The sequence below is a fragment of the Labrus mixtus genome, chromosome 1 (assembly GCF_963584025.1).
Source record: "Labrus mixtus chromosome 1, fLabMix1.1, whole genome shotgun sequence".
NCBI lineage: Eukaryota > Metazoa > Chordata > Actinopteri > Labriformes > Labridae > Labrus > Labrus mixtus.
Window position 1 is genome coordinate 17,818,176 of NC_083612.1, and position 15,482 is coordinate 17,833,657.

At 39.0% G+C, this 15,482-nt stretch overlaps 1 protein-coding gene across 2 annotated transcripts in view; it reads right to left on the reverse strand.

Annotated features, from left to right (window-relative positions):
* Window positions 1–363: 363 nt before the first annotated feature.
* Window positions 364–15,482, reverse strand: part of gpc6a (glypican 6a) — a 142,109-nt gene continuing 126,990 nt past the window's right edge. For both annotated transcript variants that reach the window (XM_061036039.1, XM_061036030.1), the window contains 3 exons: window positions 7,437–7,567; window positions 6,221–6,396; window positions 364–5,160 (listed from right to left, as the gene is read on the reverse strand). In XM_061036039.1, coding sequence (XP_060892022.1) covers window positions 4,943–5,160; window positions 6,221–6,396; window positions 7,437–7,567 — 525 coding nt within the window. In that variant the 3' untranslated portion in view covers window positions 364–4,942. The remainder of the gene's footprint in view (window positions 5,161–6,220; window positions 6,397–7,436; window positions 7,568–15,482) is intronic.

Consider the following 15,482-nt stretch of genomic DNA (forward strand, 5'->3'; position numbering starts at 1 on the left):
TTAGCCTAACTTTCTGTCAACCTAACGACAAGATGAGAGCTTGAGCTGAGGCATGTTTTTAAGCCTCCTGACAAAGCGTTACACTGTGCCAGCCTGTCAATCAGGTCAGCTATGCGCCTAACTGCATGACACACATTGCTCATAAAGGACAATAACCAGTAACCAATAATCAGACTTATTTAGTTTTTTTGTACCAGGTTGTAAACATGTAAATTTCTTCTTTAAAAACATGCATTTTGAATGTGGTGTGCATGTGACTTCCAGGGCTCTTGGAGTGGCTCTGTGGCTCTTAGACCCTCGAGAATGTCAGAAATGAAATGGAGACAGGACAGCACTGACAAAGTGAGAAAACTAGTCAACCAAATATTTTTTTAATAAATGTTTATTATTACCTTTGTATTATTTTCTGTATACAAGAATGTGTAACAAAAGCCAAATAAGCAATCCAGTTACGTCTTTTAAAAATGGTAAGGCATGTCTGCTTGTACAACCATCAACTTCAGTTCCCCCAAAAACACTTCAAACAGCGTGCACCGACAGCTCCACAAATCCTAATGTGCTCCTTTGTTATCTGTTTGCAAATCACAACAGTACCACACTCACAGCATATGTTTTTAGCAAAAAAGTGCAGCAAACGATTAACATCAAAATGGGAAAGACCTTGCATAACTCATTTTGTTCTAAAACATTCTGCAAAAACAAAAAATCCTCAGTCAACCTACATTTTTAGTCTTTGTTTCTGTTTGTTTCAAATGTGAAGGAGAATGAACAAGACAAAAAAAAATGTCTCAGAGACAAATGAAGTTAAGCATTGAAGCGGCTCAGACAGTGATACTGTGTGTCTGACCGCTATAACACAGCTCGTCAGGAGAGAGAGAGAGAGAGAGGAATACACCAGGGAGTGGAAAATGGCAAACGTTCCTCTGGTCGTAATGAGAGAGGACTCTTGTTTGAACTGAATCGAGATCTTTGGAAAAACTTGACCTATTTCTGTACCAGTCTTTTCTTTATTCACTTTTTCGACTACGTTTTGGGAGCAGCAGTTAAGACCTGCTTTATCCTCACTCATCCTAAACTCTTGTTTTAGATGTGCTTAGAGGTGCACTGATCCTTTATATGGCAGCAGTTTTTAAACTTTTAAATATAGAGTGGTGAAGCCTCAGTGAGCAGGGCAGCGGTGCTAACATTTAAACAATGCCAGTATCTGAAGCACCACGGTTAACTTTCTGCCCTATTATTGAACACACACTGCAGTGATTGTTCAACCTCACTTCCCTCACTCGTAAATATCTGCCTCCACATTGTTTTTCATTACCAAATCACTGACTTTATATGGATGCCTTTAACTATAGACACACACATATATATATATATTTATTTTACCCACTAATTTATACTTCCAATGGTTCTCTTCTGCTCTTATTGTACATTTATTTCATTCATAGAATTACCAAGCAGCACATTACCTGAATCCAACTTGTTTACTGCCCAATCAAATCCAGTCTTAGGGAGCAAAACAACACTGTGCTTACTAGCTAAATAAAAGGGCTTAGAAAAACACAGGTAACTGCATGGACTGTAAAACATTTTTATCCTGCTATAAAAATGGACTGAACACCTCGGTCGGAAGAATCTGAACGGTCTAGAATAACTGTAGCTGCACGTCAGGCCTGACACTTATAGTTAGTGTGTTATCAAATATTTAGCTCATCATTAAAAGTTACTGCTGAAGACTTTCCTGTCGAACTATCATACATCTATTTCTCTGACACACTGAAACCAGTTGAAAAGTTAATATTGGGAACTGTTGGATGGAGGGATCTCTGTGCTCAAATAAAGACATCATGATCTGATAGTTAACACAACAGCACTGGTTAATAATCTGAAGAAATATTTTTTAGAGGGCATAAACAGTGTGAACCTGTGTTCAGCTGTCTGTTACATAAACACAGGTGTTGATATTTAAAGGGCTCAACAGGCTCGCTCAAACTTTGACCGCAGCATGCATTGATATCCGCATGTACTTCTTTAGCCAATCGGAATGCTTCACCATCCCAGATCTTTACAATGCTCGTTGCTTTCTAACCCAGAGTCCACTTTACAGTGACTAAAACGGCAACAGAGACCAATAACGTATATAAATATATCATTTTTACAATATTTAATTTTATATACGGGTAATTCTCATGTTATCTCATTATGCAATAATCAACTTTTGGCAACTTTTCATCAAATGTAACAGAAATTTTAACCACATTTCCAGAAAATGTGTATTAATACATCTCCATTTGAGTGTGGGTACATTGAGATAATCAGTTAGCGTAAAATTTGGTTTCGAAAAAACCCTTTTAATTCCTATTTTTACATCCGTAAAGTGGGATGCGTCCTGTACCGGTGAAACCAATGTACCAATATAATATGCTGAGATGCGCTGTCATGACAACAACTGCAACCAAAACCATCACCCACTGCACGCAACCTGACGCGTTTGAATCCCATCATTGTGTATTGCAAGCAGTCACTTCTCTTTGCAAAGTGTTCTGGGATTCTTACTCGGATCAGGCTGGTGGTGCCCCTTTTCATTCTTTTTCCCATCATTACTGTAGGTCATAATCATGCAAGTTGAACAATTCAACTTTGGGATGGACCTTGATATTGAGAAGTTCAGCACTTTCTTTTCCAAAGTTTTGTTCAGAGGTCATTTGCAGTCAATAATTAAGGTTTACGCATCATATATTTTATTGTGTCATGCTACTTTTTGGTGGGAGGCTGCTGTTCAGTCCCTTTCTGCTGAAGTGGTTTCAGCAGGGAGTGAGGCAACTGAGGTCAAATGTGTTCCCATTTGTTCTAAAGTGGGAGCTTCCTGTGGTACTTTTAAGTCTCCCTTGTGAGTCATATAAACTCACTGAGGAAAGGTTTTCCTCAAGATTAATCCTGTGACGACATCCATAATGCTGGGGCAAACTTAAGCAACGTGTAGTGTTCTGTCTAAATATACCCTCACCTATTATTATAGCCTAAGCTCATCAGATATTTTTCCATTTTGGGGCTTTGCAGCTTGATCTATTCTCACTCATCGCAGATGCTGGGACAGAAAGGGAATATTTTCTGTCCCATGCTTGCTTTGGTATGCTACATGAAAAGCACATTCTCTTTGAGATGCTCACAGCAGCTGTTAATTTATTACACTAGTGGGTAAGGGAGAGCCCCCTGTTGAGACAAGAGACTCTTTATATGCTATATGAAAGCAATTCAGGTACTTGTGAGCTGATGAAATTTCATCCTCCAGGCACATCCCAGCTCAAGGATGACTGCTTCCACTGCCTTTTTTTCTGGTGAAACTGTGACCATTTGCCCCACAGTTACTTGTTTCTACAGTACACTGTAACATCTCGGAGACATTTTTCTGAGCCACTAGAGGTCACAGCCATCAAGTTGCGTTGGTGGACCGCTAGCTATTTCTCCCACGGCTTCTGCATCCTGCTGGAGAAAGAAGCCTTTAGGAAATGGAATACAGAAGGTCATGAATAGTCACCTCAGTTCTACAAGAACAGTAGAAATCTCTGACCTTGAAATGCTGTTGCTTTCATGAGTTGCTGACTTTGTAGGAAAACACAACAACAAATATCACCTATAGCCTGTAGGGGTGGTGGGTCTGTTCAAATTAGCAAGTTTCATTGGGTTGCCAGATGATATTTGAGTGGGTAGAACCACAAATAGTGTTACAGAGGTGTCTCCCTGACAGAGGTGTCCCTCACAGGACTAGGGTTACATGGTGTCCATGAAGTGATATAAACAAACAAAGACAAAAACAAACAAACAATGAATACATGGGGGCCAAGAAAATAAATGAAACATAAAACATTAAGCTAATATCACTTATATGATCTGAGTCCTCTGAGGAATACCAATGAAATATATGAACTGTAAAAATTAATTTTATGAACCCAAAATAGAGAGTAAATCAGGTAGCTAATTATCATGAGCAGGCTTAGGGTCATTGCAGAAGCTCTTGTTTTATAATTTTACAGGTGATCCAATATCTTTTAAAAACAAATAATACATAACCAAAATGTAGTCGTTAACTAAACCAATAAGATCACATTAGGCCTACAGTATACCTCCCAGTGAAATACATACTGCAACTGTTAATAAGTACAATACAATCAGTTCAATGATCTGAAAATATAGATCTTCTCTCTCTATGGGTTGGATGTTTCTGGTGTAGCTTTATAAACTTATGACGCCGACAAAAATAATCTGTGCAAAGTCGTTTCTCTCGGTGCGTTACATTAGCACTTACTCAGAGAAAATCAAATGTGCAACTATAAAGTGGCTGTAAGAACTGCTGCTTCCTGAAGCCACACTGATACAACCAAAGGGAAAACCAGGTGAACTGCTAGCGCTGTACAATCGTGTGCTGACCAATCCCAAACTGTGTAGCCTGCATTAAAAAAAGAAAAGAAATAAAAACACTTTTTTTTCCCAGTTAACATCATTTCCATGCATGCACACAGTAAGACTGTCTCCTTCTCTCATAGGGGGACAAGACGAAAAGGGTAAAATAATTTTCACAACGTCATCATACAAAGGAAAAATAGATTCCCCTTTGTCTGAAACTTCGGGTCAGATGGTTTTCACTGTCTAAAAGAGAAGCATCTTCTCCACATCCCACTTTAATTTAATTAGAAGAAAAAAAACACATTTTCTTTTTTTTTCAGCGACATGAAAGCTGGTTCAGTGATGGCACCGAGCATTCTTTGGGGGACGAGCAGGATGCAGCACTGCCCTCACTTCCAGTCCGACCATCTCACACAGTAAGCTGTTCTCCACAGGTTTCCAGGAGGTTCTACATGTCCAGTGAGGGAACAGCTGTACAACTCGCTGTTAAACATACTGTATGCAACAGTATTAAAGTCAATCTTCTGGCCACACCCGTGTATTATCTCCATTGAGTCTGCATTGCCCAGAGCGTGAGAGCAAACATCACCAGCAGTAGGGAGGGTTCGCGTGATAGCGACTTTCCTGCGGCTGCTGCTGCTGCTCTTTCATCGCTTCTGTCAGCTCCAATCACCGGAGCTTCTGTTCCAACAAAAACTAACTCTGTTGTGCAGCCGTCAGTGCAGCCGCTGCCACTGCCAGAACTACTTCCTTCATCACCTGCAGCAAGAAAACACAAGTCATAGTTTGTTAGCTTGCTGCTGGGGGGAAAAAAACAAACAAAAACATAATTACAGTTATTTGCTAGCACATATTACATTTTTACCTAGATCCTATAGCAAAAAATACTTAAAATAATGTATGTCAGCTAGCTCCTATAGCAACAAAAACACGAATTGAACTTGGTTAGCTAGCTGATTTAACAACACAAACACAAGTTACACTTTGTTAGCTAGCTCCTTTAACAATATAAAACCAAATCAAACTTCGTTCGCTAGCTCCTTCAGCAGCAAAAACAGACAAAATTCAGGTTGGTTAGCTAGCTTTGTAGATAATTAGACAAACAAAATTAAAACCCTTTTCAGGCCAATTATATATTGTTAGCATCTGCCTCATAGTAGTAAGCAAACCATATTATTTTTGGAATGTTTTCAATGTTTTTTTTAAGGGCGGAAGTAGGTTTTTCCGTCTGCCTCTGTGAGATATTGACCTACTGTATGAAACAGTTTTAGTTGCTCCAGCAAAGGGGTTCTGATGTTGGGAGCAAATACAACTCATGCCACAAAAACAAACATGACAGCAATACAAATTGAGTTGAGGCATAACATTTAGTGTCAGCAATTATTCAGCCCGAGAATCCTCTGAGTTGTCGGCTAAATGGGATCCACCGAATCAAGAACAGTTTCTGTCTTGGCAGTGTTCGAGTTGTACATCTTCCAAAACATAGTCGTGGCTGTCTATCATTGTCTGTGTCACCGTGCCTACCACTATTTATTGTCCCAATAATGGCACTCTTTCAGCAGTACAACACTATTGCATCCTGGGGATCTGTATGATGAGCTACTGTATGAATGTCACCTGAGATTTTATTTCAGTAATAACAGTTTATGTTTCTGCTCTGCTGTTTTTCTGAGTTTTTGAAAGGTGTGCTAGAAATCAAAACCAGCAGGCAGTGCGAGAAATCAATAGAGAAACTTTTCTTTAAAAGTTTAAAAAAAATAGTATTGTTATATTTGGCTCCACCTGCATTTCCAAACAACTTCAGAATTGGGGAACTTACTGGAGTCTTGGAAGTAGATGTCATTCCCGTTGTAGGCATTCTTCAGCTTGTTGGTCATGACACGAAGTGCCATAATCTGTTGTCGTATCAGTGTGTCTGGCCTGGTGATATCCACATCCACCTCGGGGTTGTTCTGCTGATTAGTTAGACCCTCCTTCACCACCTCAGGGAAATATCTGGACACAATGACACAAAACTTGAATCACTGAAAATCTCTATGTAGTGTTCATGAAGCATCTTTAAATAATGTAGAGTTTAGTAGATTACAATGTCAATACAAGCTCAATTCCACTGTAGTCTTGCTTTTAAAAAAAAGAGAAATAAAAGTAATTAAGTTTCATAAAATAACTTTTAATCTAGCTTTAAACATTCATCAGTGGAACATAATAAGAGGTAATCTGCTCATCACACAGCAACAAAAAACACATTGAAAAAAGAGTCCATGCATTTGAACCTAATGAGCTACAAATGAACATAACCTGTGATTTATTTGGTTCACATCTTCTGTACATTGGTAAAGCTGTTCACAATTTGATTATGATTAATTTATTTGCAGGGAGTGTTTTAATAGAAGCTATGTACTGCTTGTGTACATAGCTTGTGTGCACATGTCTTGAAGCCTTACTATTTCATTTCAACATAATTTAAATAACAAAAACAGAGTATTATTCAATGTTATTCAGGAGTCTGCATTATTTATGTTAAGTAACAGGAGAATCCAAGGATTTCATAACACTCCTAACATTTCCTGGCTCTTGCTGACATTTTCTTAGCTCTAAGCATCAGTTTACCTTCCAGATTTAGAGACATGCTTAAAAAAGGTGCTGGCACAAACAATAGAATTAACATGTATTTTAAGGCACCAGCTGGTGATTTTTTAATACTTGGAGAGGGCTACAGTGAGTGCGTATTTTCTCTGCCAGCGTCTCTAGTTCACTCTCAGAGAAAACAACTCAGTGTCCAATCTACTGTATGGCTTGGGTATCTACACACTGCAGCGGTGATAAGAGGGGCAGGAAACTCCACAGTCCTCTGGGAATTAGAGTCTCAGAGCTTATAGAGAAGTTCCTCCTATAAGCGCTAACCATTGTACTTACAGTGAGAGAATTAATCCGGGAACACACTGTGGTTATTTAAATCCTCGGCAGGGAGAATGTGATAACCTGAGAGTGCGTTGACTCTGCTGTGGTTATAAAAGAGGAGCAGAAGTCCTCACCTGCCCTTCGTGTGGCTGTTCCAGCATTGCTCCTCATCAGACTCGGTGAGCTTGCCTTTGGCACAGATGTCATCCGGCAGGTTGGTCCAGAACCGCTTGGACTCCTTCAGCTTCTCTTTGATGTCTATCACCTGCCATGGGCCAAAACAGAGGACAGAAATACATCAGGATGATAATTTTGTTCTCTGCAGAGAAGAGAATCCACTCATAAGCTGTCTGATAAAGTAGACACAACCTTCAAAGCTCTGAGAATTAATATGAAGTGTGTTCAAGCACTTTCAGTTAAACAACTACAAAAAGGCAGAAAATAAATTAAAAGAGACAGTTTGAATATTTTATAGAACATTCTTGTTATAAAACATCTCAGTGACACATGCTCTTGAACCAAAAAAGGTAAAACAAACAGGAAATACCACATGCCCAAATAGTTCTGCCTCTGTGTCCAACTGTGACACATTCTGATTTTAAACATTCATGCAGCGGCAAAAGTTTGTGTAGTTGCTCAACTCCTTTTTCTTATTTATTCCATCAGAAGAAAAGTACTGAAGGACCGCCTGGAGTTCTTCTCCCCCCCTTTTTTTTTTTTTGCTTCTGGTCCCCTTCCATCCATATTGTGTTCATCTGTGATGCACACAAGACAGACTTGGATTTTCAAATTTGATACTTGGTACAAGCAGTCACCCCCGACTGATTCCATCTGGACTCAACAAGAAGTTTGAGCGGCTGACCCGTGAACAGGCCGGGGGGAGGACTTAGCACGTACAGAAGCACATTGTGTTGATTTTGTCAGTTTGATATCGTTAACATAACAGCGATGAAGACAGAGAACACAAATCCTGACTAATATGGATACAAATTTTGCTTTTTTTTTTCTAAAGTGCCGTTACTATGCCCAGCCATTGTCATGTCTTTGTACATTCATATTAATTCTGCAACGGCATAATATTGGTGTCTGAGTCTGTGAATTCACATTGCATTTCGGCGTTGTGGAAGAACAAAACAGCAGTAGCTGCACAGAGACACAGACATGAACACACACACAGCACTGTGCCCAGTCGCTGGCTCTGCTGAAACCATCTCGCCTCTGTAATGCATCTGTTACTACCTCCAAAGACGGTACAGAGGTGGGATCACTTTGTCCCACCATTATGCCTCCGGGATATTCAGATTGACGGTGAAATCAAAGGGCCGTAAATATCGCAGCTTGAAACGACAGTCTGAATAGGGCTATGAAGACCTGTCTTCTTAAAACTATCATTACCTTTTAATATCTTTTTTAATTAAAACTGTACAATATTTTTTCAATTAGAAAATAAAAGAAAACTACCAAAACATTTTCAAAAGTGCTGATGCTAAGCTAAATAACCAACTTCCTGTGTTGAAAAATACAGTGTTAAAGATTCATACAGCTCTCTATTAGAAGCCCAGGTATAAACTTTTAGCTTAAAAACAAGAAACCAATGTAGCATCCAGATGTTCTATCCTGATTACTGAACAAAATGAAGCAGAAAACTGAGCCTGTCTTAGACAAATGACGACGCCGTGTGTGTGTGTGTGTGTGTGTGTGTATGTGTCTTTGAGAGCGTGAGTGTTAGTGTTTAAATATATTTTGGAAAGAAAGGCTGTTGTTGGTGGGTCATGACCTTCTCTTTGAAAATCTATTGCTTTCAACAGAGTTGCAATTTTTTCTGTAAATTGTTTTGGACTCCAACCAATTTCTGCTGCTGCATTTTTCAAGGCTCTGAAAGCAAAGACTGCAAAATATGTCTCGTACAATTTATGCCCATATATTTCAAAAACAGCTTCTGATGTAATGCCGCTTACAATGCTTTTATGCTAAATCTTACAGCCCGGTCGCTAAAGAAAGCTTTTTCAAAATGGAATCAAAGACAAAACACTGAGATATTAATATTTGTTGCTCCATGTAAACCTGTCTGTCCCGCTTGAACTTTAACCTTCGTTGTTCAAACTAGTGAAATTAAGAGTTCACTCAGGGTTCAGTTACAGTTAAAGTACTTTGGAGGTTAGAAATAAATTAACTATCCTGAAGTATAAAACAAACATTCAAGGATGTGCACACCTCACACGACCAATTCCACACCCTGAAAACAATGAGCAAGTAATCATTTCAATAAATAAGCTACTCAATCTTGTGTCTGATGTGCAAAAGTTGAAGCCTTTCATCTCAGGCCTCTTCACATTGGTTGAAGGATTTTCCAGGAGTGAAAACAGAGCTCCCATTGTATCTTAACATTAAGGTTAATTATACTTTTTTCAGACTTTCACTTAATGTTTATCTCTGAACTGCACTACTGCTGCTTGAATGAAAAAAAGTTGACAGAACCGTTTGTACTCAGGGATCAGGGAGGCTTGTTATTGGACTCTAATTGAAAACTGTGAACATCATTAGTAATGTGCTACCAAACACTTACAACAAGGCAGTCACAAGCTGAGAGTACCGCATATTTTTATATCAGACTTTGCTGCAACACATTCTCTCAGATCTCTGAATACATGTACAGATTTGAACACAGGGAAATGATGACGTGCACCTTTAACCTTTTTACACTTTGTCAGAGGTACTGCATATTCTAAACAGTGCACAGATACATTTAATCATGTTAACACTATAAGTAAAACAGCTTTCATGCACTTTTCTTCACCAGTGCTAAGTTGAATGTGTTAGAACACATTTAGCATATTAACTCAGCAGCACAGTGTGTTGCTGTAAATGTGTCAAATGACATCACCTTTGTGAGTTAAAATCACCTAAATGAACACTCTCAATCCAAGATCAGACAGTAAACCAGAGAATCATCTTTTAGAATCATCTTCTCTTGATGATCTTAGTAAAGTACATGAACATCAGGAGCAGTATCTCTCTGTTATTGCATGATAGATTGTCACTCATACTGTTGCAGTGCAGTGTTAAGAATTTGAATTGTGTTATTTAGTTTAAGAAAAATTAGGTTTGGATGAAATCTTGTAAATCAACACAGACAACACAACTGCTATCTTGGGTAACAAACTAGGCTTGAGTTGTGTTGACAAAAAAAAGAAGAAAAAGGATTGCTAACATTGGTCTTTTCATAGAATCATTTGTACTGCTGTAGTATCACATTTGGATGTGTCTGTCCTGTGAGAGGATTATTGGAACGTAGGTTGCTACACACAGAAAATAAATTACTGCTTCTTAAAGGATCATTGCCTCAGAAAGTAACACTATACAGTACGTAACTACTGTAGTGTGTAAACTATTAGTTAGCCTGCCAGCTAATGTTTGCAGGTTACTTTGGTCAGACAAACAAAATGCCTGAAAAATTCCTTGCATTCTAAATTTGAAGATGCCAAAAATCTCTCTAACACAGCAGCATGAATGAAACTGGATAAGAAGTGAAAAGAAACCTGTGACACCTGCTGTAAGCGTTTGCAGTTGCTTACAGCACACTTGTATGCAATTTTTGTAAAATGCACATATGTGTCAGACAATCAACAAATGTGAGAAACAATTTAAAAAGTCTGAGCCAAGGGTTTGTTTGCCATGAGCTCAGGGTCACAGGCTTACCTGTGCATATTAACTATGGAATCAATTGGACGTGTACACATTTTTTGGATCTATGTAAACATCTTAAACAGTTTGAACCAATAATATCTCCATACAAAACATTTAGATTGTTTGTACTTCACTGTTCTGTAGTTGTTTGGTGCAGAACTTTAGTCAATGGGCATCTGGGAGTGCGTGAGACTTTTTAGCCTTTGCCACATATGCACTCTGGAAAATATCTACTGGCTGTTGACATATGCTCCTCACAGCTGGAGACGATCGATGTCAGACGGGAGGGAGGGGGGTCTCCTGAGGTAAGACGTGATGTAAAAAAAAACAACATGGAAGTAACGAAGCAACAGAATATTTAACTTTATATCAATGCTATGTGTAGGCCGACGGAATGACAACATCCACAAAAGACAGAGAACAACATACTGACGAACAGAAAACATAATGAAGCCGTTTAATAACGTGCACAGAGATCATAGTGGTCGTATGCACACAGTCTATGCCCATCAGCAGTAATAGTATATAAACTTCACTCCCCCCCCCCATTGGCTCGAGGTGAATTATTTGGAGAATATCCTGCGGCGTTCTCACATCAGCTCACTCGGACTTGCTGCGGAAAGAAAACTAGAGGTCTGGCAGGAGAAACTCTGCGTGAAGTCCGAGGGAAAAATTGGGCTGTTTGCGTTCACACATACAGCTCCTCTGGGAAATATCCTGAGTTTTTCAAGACATTTCTGCAAGTGTGAAAGCCCTTATATCATTCAAATCAGCTGTCAATAAAAGCAGTCTAGTTCAGACACTATGTGCTGTGGTTGGCGGTCAGTTAAGGATGTGGGATTGATGGCTGTTCTGTTAGAGACCACATAGAGAGCTATCAGATTAGCTCTGCCAAGCCTGATGTTGAAACTCAGCTAGCAGCTCTTTATCTTGGCGTATCTTGACTCATGAAAGAAAGACCTTACTGAATCGAGGAAGAACCACATGAAGTATAAATCAACTCTGCTTCTGGAGGCTGCTGGAAATTTGACGAGTTATATAACCACTTCTCAGCATGCTAAATATTTAATTGTGTCACACATCTGCCAGCTGTTGTTCTCAGAGTTAGCCTGAGCTGAGATTCTCACATTTACTGTTTTTAACAAATAGGCAGTTAATAGAAAGTTCAACCTTTGGTGATCTAATTAAAACGTTTTCACATTCATAAAGGACTACTCGCCCCTTTCCCTTTTCCCCTGTCCCACCCAAACAGCATTATCATCTCTGAATAATGTCGCTCATTTATTTTGAAAGTGTTTCATTGGATTTATATATTTCATTGGAGTCACCTCTTCTTAGCCATTTATTTTATGAGACTTTTTTTATGCTGGCTTTACATTAAAAATTGATCTGTTATAATCCCTTTGTAGAGTTATAATCCCATTGCAGAATTCTGTATTTCTTCTTAGTGTAACAGTTTTCTTTTCATGTTTTTAAACTCCCAGTTTCACACCTACAGCTTGTAATCTATTTCCTGTTGTCTTACGTTTCCAAAATCTCCGCCTGATTTTTTTAAACCCTTACCCTGCCTTCCTCTATAGTTTATCCTGTTTAAAAGAATGACTGATTTTTTGTCCTTGGTAACACAATGCTTATATTAGGCTAAACTAAGTAGACTAACTAACCAAAGAGTGTTTTTCATAATATGTCTAATTGCACAGCCATGGCTACTAAAAACTAATTTTTCACAAGGAGTACTGCTTTATTTATTTTATTTGGTATGAGGAGACATACAACATAAGACAACTTTCTCTTGTGATTAACTTTTGCACACAAAAAAAGGAGGGGTTGTCCACTTGCACTAGCTTTACCTCCTTATGTTGCACATGCATCTGTATTGTTATACTATTATGTAAGTCATGCCATCATTCAGACAGGAATTATGGAAACGCTCTGATCATTGCTTTCTATTGGCCAAGTCTATTGGACTTGAGAACCTCAAAAACATATTTGATAATCATCTGGTTGATTTCATTCACGATATTTTTGACTGTTCAGTTAAAGTGGAAGCCCTCGTTACTCATTTAAAGTAAACGTGGACAGCAGTGATAGCCATTAAAAGAGAGATAATCCTAATCACATGTAACCACATTTATAAAAGGACATGTACTCACACATAGACACACTCAACCCTCATCATGTACTAGTTACACTGGGGATTTGGGCGAGTACATACGGCGAGGCCTCGGGTCTTAACAGGACATGAAAGGGCCTGCACCAACAGGATGCCACTGCAGGAGACTGTCCACACATTTGATGTGGTAATCCTGTCACTGAGACACCAAAGCTGGATAGCTTTAACACACGCTGGTGTGGCTCTGATTCATGATTGCCCAAAGCACCCTGGCACCAACAACAAAATATGGATCTGATCAGACCGTGCCAGCTTATTTGACTTAACCTTTAAAATGTAGAGACAGTCATGTGAAATTGATCTGGTCTGCTCTGGAAACAGAGTCACTGCTGACATGAATACTTCAGATGAGCTGGAGGCAAGGAGGAGGGATAACTAATTAATACAAACAGAAGTAAATCAATCAATTTATGATTCATCTGATGCTTATGCAAGAATAATAGAGTGTTCAGTCAGAATAACAGAGCATACAGTCCACATAAGCAATGTGAAGAGTTCAGCATAAGCACAGCTCCAGCAGTAAACAAACATTAGTTCATAAATAAATGCAAACATGTAAGCACACAAACAGGCACGTACATACACACGTACACACACACACACGCGCGCGCGCAAGGATACACACACACATACGCATCTATGCAAACATACAACTACTGTACACAGTAGTTGGGGTGAATTGTGAAAAACAAACCACTAGTCTTTACACAAGCGCTCAGGGCAGTGAGTCTGGCTCCAGCGTATAGTTGCTGCTTTCATGCGTCTGTGCTGCTTCGGCTGCAGGATCAGACACAGCTGAACCTTCACTGTCTCGCCTCGTCTCTTAGATAGCTGCTCTACAGAAACTTCTAAATAACAGATAGTATCAGCTGTAGGTTCAGGGGTAGAAGAGAATGAAGACAGGGATGGGAGGTTTTTCCAGACTCATTACAACAGTTTTTTTGTGTTTTTGTTTTTTTACTTATTACTTGCTGCAGGTTTTTGGCACACATAGCTTAAACCAACTCGAACTGATATGAGAGTCCTTCAATAAATGAAGAGGGTTATACTCTTAATTTGTCCTTAAACCTGATATTGATACAACTGTATAGTCATAAAACATGTTGTAGTTTGTGGTGCTGTTGAGCTGTATTTACTGTACAGAGAGAGCTTTTGTTTATAGGCTACCGTGTTTCACATGTTATCAGTGAGGGTAGACTTAATGACAAAAACAAAACTGATTTGACTGACATATTCATATATTCTTTGGGCTGATTTGTTCTGGGTGGTTTAAAGGAAGAATGTGCGACAACTTACACATAAATACAGCAGAAATCAAGTATTTTCTATGTAAATGTCTTTCTGAATCATGACTGTCGATATTGAATAAGAAGCTGTTTTAGTCAAGGACTAGAGAAAGAAAGAATAACATAGCCTACTCACTTTTATTTTGATGTCATGTAAGTGTTTCTAGATCACGGTCATTCCTTCCCTTACTGAAGTATGCTAACATTAGCACAACAAAAACAGGCCACAGTCAAATACAGCTCAAGCTGCAATTTTGTCCATGAGAACTCGAGTGGGGGTTGGAGGTGTGTCGCTGGAGGAGCACGGAGGCTGTTAATATTGCGGAGGTGCAGCGAAATAGCAGTTTGTTTTGCATTCATGCTAGTGCTTAGGGGCGACATCTACAAATCTCAAAAAGTTGTACATTCTTCCTTTAAGCTAAAATCTCCCTCAAATATAACAAATATTTTATGTGCATCCAACTCCCGTACATTGAACAAACACATCTCCTCTAAACATGAATTTTCCGTTGACAAGGTACAAAAAAGCTTTTAAGTACAGTTCAAGCATTCCAATCTCTTCCCTCATCTTCTGTGTGTATTGACTGAATTAAAGCCTTTTTCCAAACAAGCTTATGCAGAGTCTTGGAAGTGGTGTCAAGTGGTTGTTGATCTCTATAAACATGCAGGGCATCTCTCCGGCATTTCATGTAAATGTAGGTCCAGTAACTTCAAAATCACTTTCACAGGTCAGAGTCATCTGCTTTATTCTAACTGCAAGTCAAATGTTGACTGTGAATAGCATTGATATAACCGTATTAAACAAGACACACTCAAGCAAATCCAAAAAAGATTTGACTTGCTGATTGTATCTCCATACACTTCTTCTTTAACTTGTATGTGCCATAAGCTCTTCTTCATGCTGTTTGCTACATTTCTGTCCAGTGTACATCTGCCTGCTTGTCACTGTAGTTGTTCACTGATGTAAACAGAGTGGGAGAGGAGCTTTAGCTCACTGAAGCCATGATTAAACACTATGATTGGCGCCTGCTGAC